At 42.2% G+C, this 11,692-nt stretch overlaps 2 protein-coding genes across 7 annotated transcripts in view; both read right to left on the bottom strand.

Moving 5' to 3' along the window:
• Nucleotides 1-283: 283 nt before the first annotated feature.
• PSTK (phosphoseryl-tRNA kinase) lies at nt 284-8,683 on the bottom strand. Its single transcript, XM_081193057.1, has 6 exons — nt 8,089-8,683; nt 6,249-6,546; nt 4,544-4,742; nt 2,698-2,773; nt 1,676-1,769; nt 284-1,070 (listed from the first exon to the last, which is right to left on the bottom strand). Exons 1-6 carry the CDS (start codon nt 8,308-8,310, stop codon nt 886-888), a joined length of 1,074 nt encoding a protein of 357 aa, XP_081049183.1. The 5' UTR covers nt 8,311-8,683; the 3' UTR covers nt 284-885.
• A 129-nt stretch (nt 8,684-8,812) lies between these two features.
• The window catches only part of LOC308586371 (disintegrin and metalloproteinase domain-containing protein 9-like), a 38,041-nt gene continuing 35,161 nt past the window's right edge, over nt 8,813-11,692 (bottom strand). For all 6 annotated transcript variants that reach the window (XM_081192887.1, XM_081192891.1, XM_081192889.1 and 3 more), the window contains one exon: nt 8,813-11,184. In XM_081192887.1, the coding sequence (XP_081049013.1) occupies nt 11,091-11,184 (94 nt within the window). In that variant the 3' untranslated portion in view covers nt 8,813-11,090. The remainder of the gene's footprint in view (nt 11,185-11,692) is intronic.

Genomic DNA, 11,692 nt, shown 5'->3' with positions numbered 1-11,692 from the left:
GAAACCCAAACCTCTGATGCGGCTTCCAATTGGCTACAGCAGCTTCTGACACTTCCTACAGCCAGTTGGAAGTTGCGTCTTCGTTTCCGAATGTTTTTGAAGTCAAACAGACTTCTGGAACGGATTCCGTTCGACTTCCGAGGTACCACCGTACCTTTGATGGAAACAATTCACAAAATGCGGAATATATAGCCGGAAGTACTATATGCATACCCTTTGTAAATAAAAATGAAACAGCACTCTGGGAAGCACTAGATGGAACAAATATGGAAACGCACAATCCTTTTGATTCTGATGGTCTTTAATGTACAGTATTTTATAACAGTGCTAAAGCTACACACACAACTCAGCCAAATTGGTAAAGAAAAAGTGATTTATATGCATTGCATATGCAATATAACATTGTGCCACCAGATTGCACTGTCTTTATCTACAGTACTTGTTTTCCCTATTTAAATTTACAATGCTTTTAACTGGAATGCTTCTTTAATGTGTCTAGATCCAGCCATTGTTTGCCCACCATGCCCCTTGCCCTCCCAGTTGTTGGACTACAACTACCATCGTCCATTAGATCTTCAGCCATGCTAGTAGGGGCTGGTGGGACTTTGAAGTTTAATAACATCTGGGTCATTTGTATGAGTCAATGATCCTGGCTGCAGACATATTTCAAATTATAGCAAGGGTAAATTTCACTGTATCTTTCTTCTCCCTATGGATCCTGAAGCTGGTATTTTTGGCAATCAGTCCGAACAGAGAGAGTGAGGGAATTGGCTCAGTTTTTTCCAGTGAGACATCAGATGCCAAATCTCAGCAATATCTAGTATTCTTGCCAAACCCACATGCCACAGCGTTCTATCCCCCTTCACTGAATGTATAAAAATGCTACTACTTCTCACTTAAATATTTCTTAACAATGCCATCTGCCTGTTGGCTGAATAAAGAGGTTACATTCATATTCAATTGGTTATTTTTCTCATTTTCTCTATGCCTCAAATCTTCCAAAAATTCCACTTTCAGCATATTTAGTTCATCTGCCAAGCTCTTCATCTCCTTTGGGGTAAGGTTATTATCTAGGGAAACAAAATATACAGCACATGGTGATTTACCTACTGTTATATTAAATTTATCTTAAACCAGGCAGAGGGCCTTCTCAGTAGCGGCGCCCACCCTGTGGCACACCCTCCCATCAGATGTCAATTAAATAAACAACTATCTGACTTTTAGAAGGCAACTGAAGGCATCCCTGTTTAGGGAAGTTTTTAATGTTTGATGCTTTATTGTGTTTTTAGTATTCTGTTGGGAGCTGCCCAGAGTGGCTGAGGAGACCCAGCCACATGGGTGGAATATAAATAATAAAATTATTATTATTATTATTATTATATTATTATTATTATTATTATTATTATTATTATTATTATTATTATTTTAAAGGGGAAGGAAGATCAAAAGCCAATATTTTTTTGAAAATGAATAGAGGCTTACCTCAGGAGTGGGATCTCCAAAAGAGGAATCTTCAGAGATAGAGGACAACTGGCATGTATAGGGCCTTTGTGCATAAACAGTGTCTTTAAATAGTAGTCATAAACCACTGCGCATGTATGGTTTTGTTGCACTGTGCCTTTCTAATTTAAGTGCATGCAAAGCAAGTTAAGCAACCTCTTGCAAATAACCATACCTTTAGCAGTCTTCATGGTCTGAGAGACAGCTCGCCTGACAGCCTGGTCTGCTTGATGAAGAACACTGGCTGCACAAATAGCTCGATCCATTTCCTAGCCGCAATCAACAACAAAAAAATGTTCTTAGAACTGGGCTCATATATATATATATATCTTCAAAGGGTAAATTTGGGCATTATGAGCACATGCAGTAACGGGTGAGCTTTGTGTACCTTCCACTTTGCATAAAGGGAGGAGAGTTGAAGCTTCCAAAAAAATTGCACTTTCAGACAAGTGTGAAACTACACAGGGAATTTCGGTACAGAGCACTCTTGAAGTTTGCCATAAGAACCCCTACTGAACATTCTCCACTTTTCAGAAATGCTGTGACACAAGAAAGCTTACAACCATAAGACACGTGAAGACACTTTGATTCAATGAAATGAGGTGAAAAAAGGCAGACTTCCCTCTTGTCTGCTACCGAAGGCTAGCACTCATTTCCTTTGCCATCCATTGTTGACAATGGGACCTGATGGTTCTGGTACTTCTCTCAGTTACAGCCACCGAGTTGTCGCATTCAGAGTAGACCAATTGAAATGAATAAAGTTAAGTTAGACATGATTATGAACTTCAGTGGGTTTACTCTGAGTTAGGACTACCATTGGGTGGGATTCATCTAATGAACCCGACTAGCGGAAGCCCTGCATAATGACTTCCACTTGTGCAATGAGCCTTCCCCTATACCCCATTGGCTGAGGGGGTGTCAGGTGAACCCCCAGAACTGTGTGACAGGGGGAATTATTCCATCTGGAAAACTGATGTGCTTGTGCAGATGGAGTGTTTGTAATAGCACGACACTGAATTCCACCAATTGTCTTTACAGCACACACTCCTTCTTTATGAGCAGAAAGTGAGTCTTAGATTTCCTGTGTAGGAAACATTCTCCCCCAATGTGGAAAATTCTCCACTGGTGGATTATTTTCAGCAGAAGTGCCAGGCATCAAATGTCTATTTTATAACCTATGTAATAGTTCCATATTACCTTTACTTCTGTATTCTCTTCCAGGGGTTTCACTGGATTTTCCAGAGCAGTAGATAGCAAATCAAGCACTTGAAGACTGAAAAAGTCAAGAAAACAAACATGTTAAAGAAAGACTAACTATGCACATGCAATGTACAGTGGTGCCTCACAAGACGAAATTAATTCGTTCCGCAAGTCTCTTCATCTTGCGAGTTTTTCGTCTTGCGATGCACGGTTTCCCATAGGAATGCATTGAAAATCAATTAATGCGTTCCTAGGGAAACCGCCTTCAGACCAGGTCCGGGGACAGTCTGTCCCCGGACCTCTTCTGAAGGCTGGGGGGGGGGGGACAAGGGCTTTTCTTCCCACCCCCAGCATTTTAAAAAACCCAGGACAGCGGAGGACTTCTCCGCTGTCCAGGCGATCTTAAAATGCTGGCGGGCGGCATTTTAAAATCGCCCCGGACAGCGGAGGACTTCTCCGCTGTCCGGGGCGATGTAAAAGCCCCTGGGAAGGCAGGCAGGGGGGACAAAGACTTTCGCCCCCCGCCCGCCTTCAGAAGGTGTTCCCGCCCCCCGCCCCGCTTCGGAACAGCGTTCCGAAGCGGGGCGGCTGGGGCAGGTGTTCCCGCCCCCCCCCCTGCCCCGCTTCGGAACAGCGTTCCGAAGTGGGGCGGCTGGGGCAGGTGTTCCCGCCCCCCCCCCCGCCCCGCTTCGGAACAGCATTTTAAAATCTCCCCGGGACAGGGGGAGATTTTAAAATGCTGGGGGTCGGCAGCGAACGCTTCGCTCCCGCCCGCCAGCATTTTAAGATCGCCCGGGGCAGGCGGGGGAAGGCAGGTGGGGGGGGGGAGCAAAGACTTTTGCCCTCCGCTGGCCTTCAGAAGAGGTCCTCTTCTGAAGGCCGGCTGTGGGCGAAAGTCTTTGCTCCCGACCGCCAGCATTTCCCTATGGGCTTTCGTCTTGCGATGCAAGCCCATAGGGAAATTCGTCTTGCGAAGCGCCTCCAAAACAGAAAACCCTTTCGTCTTGCGGGTTTTCCGTCTTGCGAGGCATTCGTCTTGCGGGGTACCACTGTAAGCACTCGCCTAAGGATGGGACACTGGCATCACAGAAGTGCCCAAGGCAAGAATTTTGCTGAGATCAATGAGGTTGGACAGCAAAGAAAAGAGTGAGCAAAACGTAAATTGGGATCTAATCTTGGATCTCGGGGTGAGCTGCAGTAGATTGGCAAGGGTTTCTTTTGTTTTCTGATTCTCTTTTTTATATTAGTTTTATAGTTTTATATTAATTTTTATTAGTTTTCAGTTAGAATAATCCAATGGTAGCCTCATTATAACATTGCCAAATTATAATACAATTACTAATCCCAACCATTCAGATGCCGAATTATATAATTTAGATGGCCTCCCACTTGCTAGAATTGATGGTTTGGTGATTTACTTCATAGTTCTGTGTTCCAAAATTTTATTCATCTCAACTGCAATCCAGTCAAAATAACAATCCCTTATACAACTGTAACATTAACAACATCCATTTGTCACACAGGACATTGCCTTGCACTGAGTCAGACCATTGGCTGATCTAGTTCAGCTTTTGTCTACACTGACAGGCAACAGTTCTCCAGAGTTTCAGACAGCCCTGCCTGGAGATGCTGGGGATTGTACTAGGGACCTTCTACATGCTCAGCATGTGTACTATCACTGAGCTATGTCCACAGCTAGGTGCCCTGCAACAAAGCTATTCCAAGGCAAATATCAATGAACAGAGAAGCGCTGCACAACTCCAGAGTTCTACACTCTGCTAGGCCCACAGATGTCTGTGAAGTCTCCATTTAATTCAATGTAACTAATTGCTTTCATACATACTTATCTTCTACTGAACATTCTGTAGTCTTCAGAATGAGGCTGTTCTGCTCCCAGGCGTATTTCTCTGGATTTGGAACTTCCATTTTTTGCACCATTGCATGGATGGTTTCTTCAGGTAATGGTTGTTTTCTCCGACTGTTTCTCTCTAAACAAACATCAGCCTGGCAATCTAGGAACAACTGACAGAAGCCCAGGGTATCTAGACAAATATAAAAATATTCCTGGATGATAAGAGGGTAATTTTAATCTCACCATGGTTTCTGAAAAGTGTAGGCATAACACACACACAGGAATTTTGCACAAAATAAGGTGCTCTTCTGCATCACCATGAAGTAAGGATGTGGGATCCTAAGTATTTCAGAGTTAGTATTCATTATAAATAGAGCTTGCACAAGACTATGTAACACAGATTCTCAAAGACCTGTTGGTTGCCTATTTGCCACCAAGGCCAATGGGATTCCCTGAAAAAATAATGACATAGGCACCAGGCAAAGCTGCCTGATGAGAGTTTTCCACAAGAGGGCACTGCAACTGAAAAGGCACAGGCAGCAGCAGCAAGATGTTATTGTCCAGGTGGCTGCTATGGTGGCAGGTAATCCTCCAGGTATCCTAGCCCCAAGCCATTAGGGCTTTCTAGGTAAAAATTATCACTCTGGAAACAGACCAGAAGCCAGTGAAGTTATTCAAACACTTTTGAAATGTGACCCCAACTTCTGGTATGAGTTAGCAGCCCGGCAGCTATGCTTTGAACTAACTTGCAATTTCCAAACTGCCTTCTGTAACACGTTGCAGTAATCTATTCCGGACGTTACCAGAACTTGGACTGCTGTACATGTCCAGAAGCAGGTGTACCAGCCTCAGCTTGTGGAAGGCACTCTGTGCCACACAGACAAACTCTTGTTCTTCCGGTGACAAAGCTGGGGACAACAAGCACCTCAAGATGCAAACTCAATCCTTCAAGGAGAGGGCAGCTATATCTATAACTATTGAGCACCACCTTCCCACACAAACTACCCACCAACAGTACCTCAGCAATCCAGTCCACTACTGAGCCCAGACACCAGTTCAACGCTCATCAGAATCAGATGTAAAAGAAAGATGGTGCATATGAACTCCCAACTCCAAAATATTGGATGCCCTTGCAGTGATTGATCTAAATATTAAAAGGGGGGGGGGAGATGAAGCCCTATGGAATGATATAAAATAAATGTACCAAGAACCCAAGCTGTCATTATCCAGGACCACTTTCTGAAATTAGCTACTCAGTTAGGAACTAAGCCATCGCTATTCAGGGCCTCCAGTTTCTAAACCAGCTACCCTGTTCAGGAGGCAATAGTCCAGAAAACAATTGAAAGTTCCAGACAAATTGGCTTGGTTCTATTCTCCATGTCTCGTTCCTGGCATTGGTCATGGCAGGTGGAAGGAAACCGACATCTGCAAGGAGTACAATCCCAGCTTCACTACCAATGCAGAAATGGCCAGTTCTGTATCACAAGTTGCTGCCCGGAATGCTATCATAGCTTAGGTGTTTTATGTAGCAGATTATTAATCTTTGGAACAGATAGGAATCCCTAAGAAACAACAAGAGAACTATGTTCTCTGCACAAGGATAGGAATCCCTTTTAGCCATAACATCCCAAATCATGGTTTGCACTGCTGAGTCATAAGGCTGAGCTGCTCTCTTAAAATATAATATCAAACTTACACTGGCGAGCTAACTGGTACACTTCATATCTCATACTCCGATAATAAAAGTTGTCATCTAAAATAAAATATATTGGTCTGAGAGGGATAAAATCTATTAAATATTGACAAGATGCAGAGTCTTCAGTTCCTGTTCTTGGATATATTAATTCTTGTTCTTTCAGATAGCAGGCAAACCTTTTCCATGTTGTTTCAGTTCTGTTTGGAGGAGGAGAATAATGGCATCCTTTAATAAAACTTTGAAGGAAATGTTCAAGATACAGCAATAATTCATGACGATACAATCTCCAGTGTGACATCTATAAAGTAAAAAGACAATTATTCATGGTTAGAGTGCAAGATATTGGATAAAAACTGGAACCATTAAAAGCAACGAAGGTTTTGCTATTGGCTGCAGTGTTAAATGGACAGCATTTGTCCTCTTCATATTTTAGATGATTTGCTATTCTTTCTTAGCATCAATCATGCCTATAATTCTCTGCATGGCCCACCCATGCCATTTTAACCAAAACTCTTCTCTCCTTACAGGCATTGTGCTGCAAAATCCCAGTTTAATATAATATGCTGCTACCAGTCTTCCCAACTATTAGTGTAACTACCACAAAACAATTGTTACTCTTGCAACAAACATGCTAACCCCTCTACAATGCATGCAAGTAGTAACTCCAGCAGGGTAACCATGTGAAAATCAAATAGTAATAATTACACACTATTAAGTTTTTATATACTACCACAAATCAACAACAGATTGAGTAGTACACTTATTCAATCACAGAAGGCAATTTAGCCTTTTATCTTTCTTTTTTCTTTTGGTGCCTTAAAGGCCAACAGATTTATAGCACAACCCTAACCATGCCTACTCAGAAGGAAGTCCTACTGAATTCTCCCAGGTAAGAGGAGTTAGGATTGCAGTCCTATTGCAGTGTAAATTTCATGGACTTCACTGAAGCCACAGGAATGTCCATGAAGGGCTTATTTTGCAACAAATTTGTCTTTAGGGTAATAAAAAACTCTTGGTTGTTTCTGCAAATGAATATTAAGTAATTTCACATCTTCTAAACAGCTTGTGTTATCAACAAATGCCCAGACTGAACTGACTGCTATGCAAAATACCACCACCACCACTAGTTTGTTTATATATTGCTTTTCAGCCCAAAGGGCCCTGAACCAGCAACCAGCATATTGAAATACTGTAAAACAAGACATAACACTATTCTGGTTTATCAGTCCATATGTGAGAATCAAAAGAGCAAAACATTAAGATTCAGAAAGGAAACTTTCAGCAGAAAATAACAGGAAACAAGATGCTTTTTAAAAATATGCAGGCTAGTCTTGCTTAACTTCATATTACTAAAATATATATGGATGCTTTAAAAACGAGTTCACTTTTCTTGAAGCAAATTGAAATACTCAGAACCTTCTGCTGGTAGCTGGAGCGAATCACAGCCGATTTAGAAGAATGGTAACGTTTGTCATTTATCGCTGCCATGCTACAGCAGATTACTTTAATAAAGGACAAGCCAATAGGTTCCCTCAATACCCATATTATTATTATTTTTACTATTTTAGCAAACTTGGTAAGCACCTACTCAAGGCAAACCCCGCAGCTGACCCTAAAGCACCAGATCTCCTAGCTGGATTCAGCTGCGAGGCGTCAGAAGGAAAAGGATCCTTGGCAATGACAGCGGTAGGAAAATAAAGCTGGGGCGCATCCTACTGCCTACCCGGAGCTGCTGTGCTACCACTGAAAGATCCCGCGAGGAGGCGAAGACATTTCCCTGGCCAGTGAGAATCGCAAGACCACACTGGCCAATAAGGAGCAGAGGGAGGAGGCTACTGACCAACGGCTGCGGCTCGCGCTGTCCCGAGCTCTCCTTTGATTGGTCGAACGCTTCCGGAGGGATGAGGTCGTCGTAAGCGAGGGGGACGCAGCGCCACCCTTTGCGCTCCCTCAGGACCCGGCTCAGGGCCTGCGCCGCCGTCGTTTTACCCGCGGCAGGTAAACCGCAAAGCAAGCACAGCCCCAGCTGATGGCCTCCGGCGCGCCGTAGCTCTTCCGCCATGAGGCCCCGCGCTTCGTGCCGCGCGTTAAAACTCCCGTGCCTGGAGGGGATCGACGGCTCTCAGTTCTGCGCTTGCGCAGTTGACTCCGCGCTAGCACTGCGCAGGCGCATTGGGGTGGGACTTCGGCGCAGGGAGTTCTAAAGAGACAGGGCTACCTCCTACTTCCGCGCACCAGACTTCCGGGTTGCTTTCGACGCTGGGCTCTAGAGGGGTAAAAGCGGCCGTTGCACGTAGGAGACAAGCGGGGAGCCCCGGCACCCCTTTGTCGCTTGCAGTGATTGGGCAGCAGTTTAGGGTGGCCACATGCAATAGAGGACAAGGCAAGTTGGTTCTGATTGTTGGTTGCGCTGTAAGTTGCTTTTAATGAAAACTGCTAAACGGTATTGATAGAGCAGGCATATCGATCTATTGTATGAAAACAAATTACATTTCTAATGATTTTTCAAAGAGTTATTGCTTTTAAATATTACCAACTTGCAATAAAAAAAACACACGTGCAAATTAAATAGCAAAGTATTTTATTTCTTACAAAATAGTTCACGGAGATTGCCATTGAAATACAACTGTGTAAAGTACCGGCATTTTCCTGCCGGTATTTAATAGCGATTTGTGCAAAATTGCATATAAAATGGTTATAGGTATTAGAAAAAGTAGTAGTAGAAAAGTATTGTTAGAAGTTTGATTTCTGTTGGCATTTTAGAACCTGTAAGCAAACGATTCCTGCATTACAGAGGGTGGAATAGATGATCCTTGTAGTCCCTTCCAGCTCTGATTTGGCAGACATCTTCATTAAAGTGTTTTAAATGTCTGCTAAAACTTTCAGTAAGCCTATCTGGGCATATAATTTCATTGCGTATTACTCATTTTTAAATGCTACTGCTTTTATCTATTGCTAATTATTTTATTGCTTTATATACACCGCTTAGATTTTTTTTTTTTTGAGCCATCAAAATCTTATATTCAAATAAATACCCGTACAAATAATTTACTGTTTCTAACAATATAGCATTCACAGCAATCGGATTGTACATTCATTCACCTCCAAAACAAAAATACTGTGGAATGGGAATGGGTGTGATTAGGTATGATTTTGACAGTGTGAGCTGTTCCTACAATATTGTAACCAAGATCTAAATTCCTATATATTAAAATTAAATAAGGAGGATGCATAATTATGCCCCCTGCCACAGGTTTGGAATATAGAAATGGAAGACCAGACCATTAATTTAGGAGTACTTTGCCTACTTTAGTGCAAAAAGGCATATTGAAAAATATCCATTTACAGTATTTTGGAACTTAATAACTGTGAACTTGGACAATACCAGCTGAGGACAAACAACATTGGAATCAGCTCCTATTCTCAAACAAATTAATGTCCACTTTGCCAACCATGTAATTAGCACTCAGGGTCTGTAAAATCCTGCCCCGACCCAATTTTCAGTATCAGTTCTACCTCCATGCACTTCCTTTGGTTCTGCACTCTCAATTCCATGCATTGGCCACCTCCTTAGTGAATAACTCAGAAAATGGTTCCCCCCCCCTTCATTGTTTTTCATTCACAGTTTGTTTTATGTTTAAAGCAGCTGAATTTTAAGGAACAATTATTCACAGAAAAGCTGTGGGCAAAGCTAGATGCAGCATTAAGTGCATCATTAGAACTCGTGTCATGTTTTAAATATATATAAAATGGGCGTGTAGGGGAGTGATTTCCATCAGGATTGCAGTATAGTGGAGGATAGGTTTCACCTCTCTTTCCTCAGCTATGAAAATAGCCTTAGGGCAGGCGTCCTCAAACTCTGCCCTCTAGATGTTTTGAGACTACAATTCCCATCAGTCCTGACCACTGGTCCTGCTAGCTAGGGATCATGGGAGTTGTAGGCCAAAAACATCTGGAGGCCTGAGTTTGAGGAAGCCTGCTTTAGGGTGAAAGCTGCCTTTGTCATCAATGAGAGCTTTTTCCTAAGGCTAGCAGCTGTGCCTTAGGTGTGTTTTGTGTGCAAGCTATTTTAATCAAGACCTCCATTTCTTGTGTGCTGCAATCCCAGTGGTAAATCAACCCTTGTGCATCCTTAAAAAAAAAGATATTAAAATTTGGAAACCTAAAATGATTTCTAATTACACATTTAGCATTGCATCAGTTTGGCCCTGTGTTGGGAGGGATGTATTTATGTATATGTCCTGATGGCTAATGTGACACAACACAAACAGTATTCTGCTATCTTAATACATGAGTTCTGAGACTGGTCCATGGACCACCAGTGGTCTACAAACTTTGTTTAGGTGGTCCGTGTGTCAGTATTAAATAATAATACTGATTTTAGATGCATTTTTATTGCTTCTTTAATTTCTTATATTGTATTTTAGTGTATTGTAATAGAGTAATGCCATAAGATACAATAGAAGAAGCAATAAAAATACAATTTAAAAATCATACAGCATCTAGCACAGCACATTACCATCATTATAACAGGCAAAAAAATAATCATTCAATGGGCCATCAATACCCTCAGCAATTTTCAAGTGGTCTGCAGAAAAAAAATGTTGGGAATCACTGATCTAATGATTAAGGCAGTCTTAGTCTATCTAGAGATTCAGGAAAAAAATTTCCATATTCTTTTGTTACCGTTCCAACAGTTTTTTAAAAAAATTAAAATGAGGTCTTCACTTGTATATCGATAAAAAATAATACTTTCAAAAATATGTAACAGGTTTAGCACTGGCACATTTCTGCTACCCTCTTAGATGTTTAATGTGTCCATCTAACCCTCTTGAGAATTTCTCAGGATGGAGTTGCGTAAACAGGTCTGGGTGGGATTGGTGGTCGTAAAGGAGGTCTTGATGGACGTGGCCCAAGGTTTGCTTGTATGGGTGGCCTAAAGGAGATAAAATGCAGTATTAGTAGTGTGTGTTTGGTGGCATATTTCAGAGGCTGGTCAATAGAGATAGACATTCTAGAAACAATGAATACTTCTACCTCCCTCCCTCCTTCCTTACTTATTTTGACAATATCCTCTGTATGAATGACAGCTACTCTGCCAGAGTTCTACCCCTTTATGCTATGGGTAGGCAACAAGGTACCCTTGTTTTAACCTCAACTCCCATCAGCCCCAGCCAGCATAGCCAATGCTCAGGGATGATGGGAATTGTACTCCAATAACATTCTGGAACGAACCATGATTTGTTACCACCTCATGCACATCAACTGCGCACTCTTTGCACAAGTGAAGCCACAGATAAATAGAGGTGAACAGGAGAAACGGGCAAAATACTGCTGAAGCCCTTGCTGATATTCCCACCAGGGAACCCAGGATTAAAGAAACCTTTCCCTGGATATTGACTCTCTGAGAAGGGATTCAGTGGGCAGTTCAAATGTTGCTGAAT

This window comes from Podarcis bocagei (genome assembly GCF_964188305.1).
Source record: "Podarcis bocagei genome assembly, chromosome: 4".
In the NCBI taxonomy this organism is placed as follows: Eukaryota; Metazoa; Chordata; class Lepidosauria; order Squamata; family Lacertidae; genus Podarcis; species Podarcis bocagei.
The sequence above is the reverse complement of the archived record's forward strand: the minus strand, read 5'-3'. Positions and strand labels throughout refer to the sequence as shown.

Bases quoted from the DNA above. Each gene is read 5' to 3' on its own strand.
- PSTK (XM_081193057.1), bottom strand. From the start codon at position 8,310: ATGGCGGAAGAGCTACGGCGCGCCGGAGGCCATCAGCTGGGGCTGTGC. The intron at 6,547-8,088 runs GTCAGTAGCCTC...TTTACTTTATAG, and splicing joins AGCGCGAGCCGCAGCCGTTG to ATGTCACACTGGAGATTGTA. The intron at 1,071-1,675 runs GTATGGTTATTT...TTGTTTCCCTAG, and splicing joins GACCATGAAGACTGCTAAAG to ATAATAACCTTACCCCAAAG.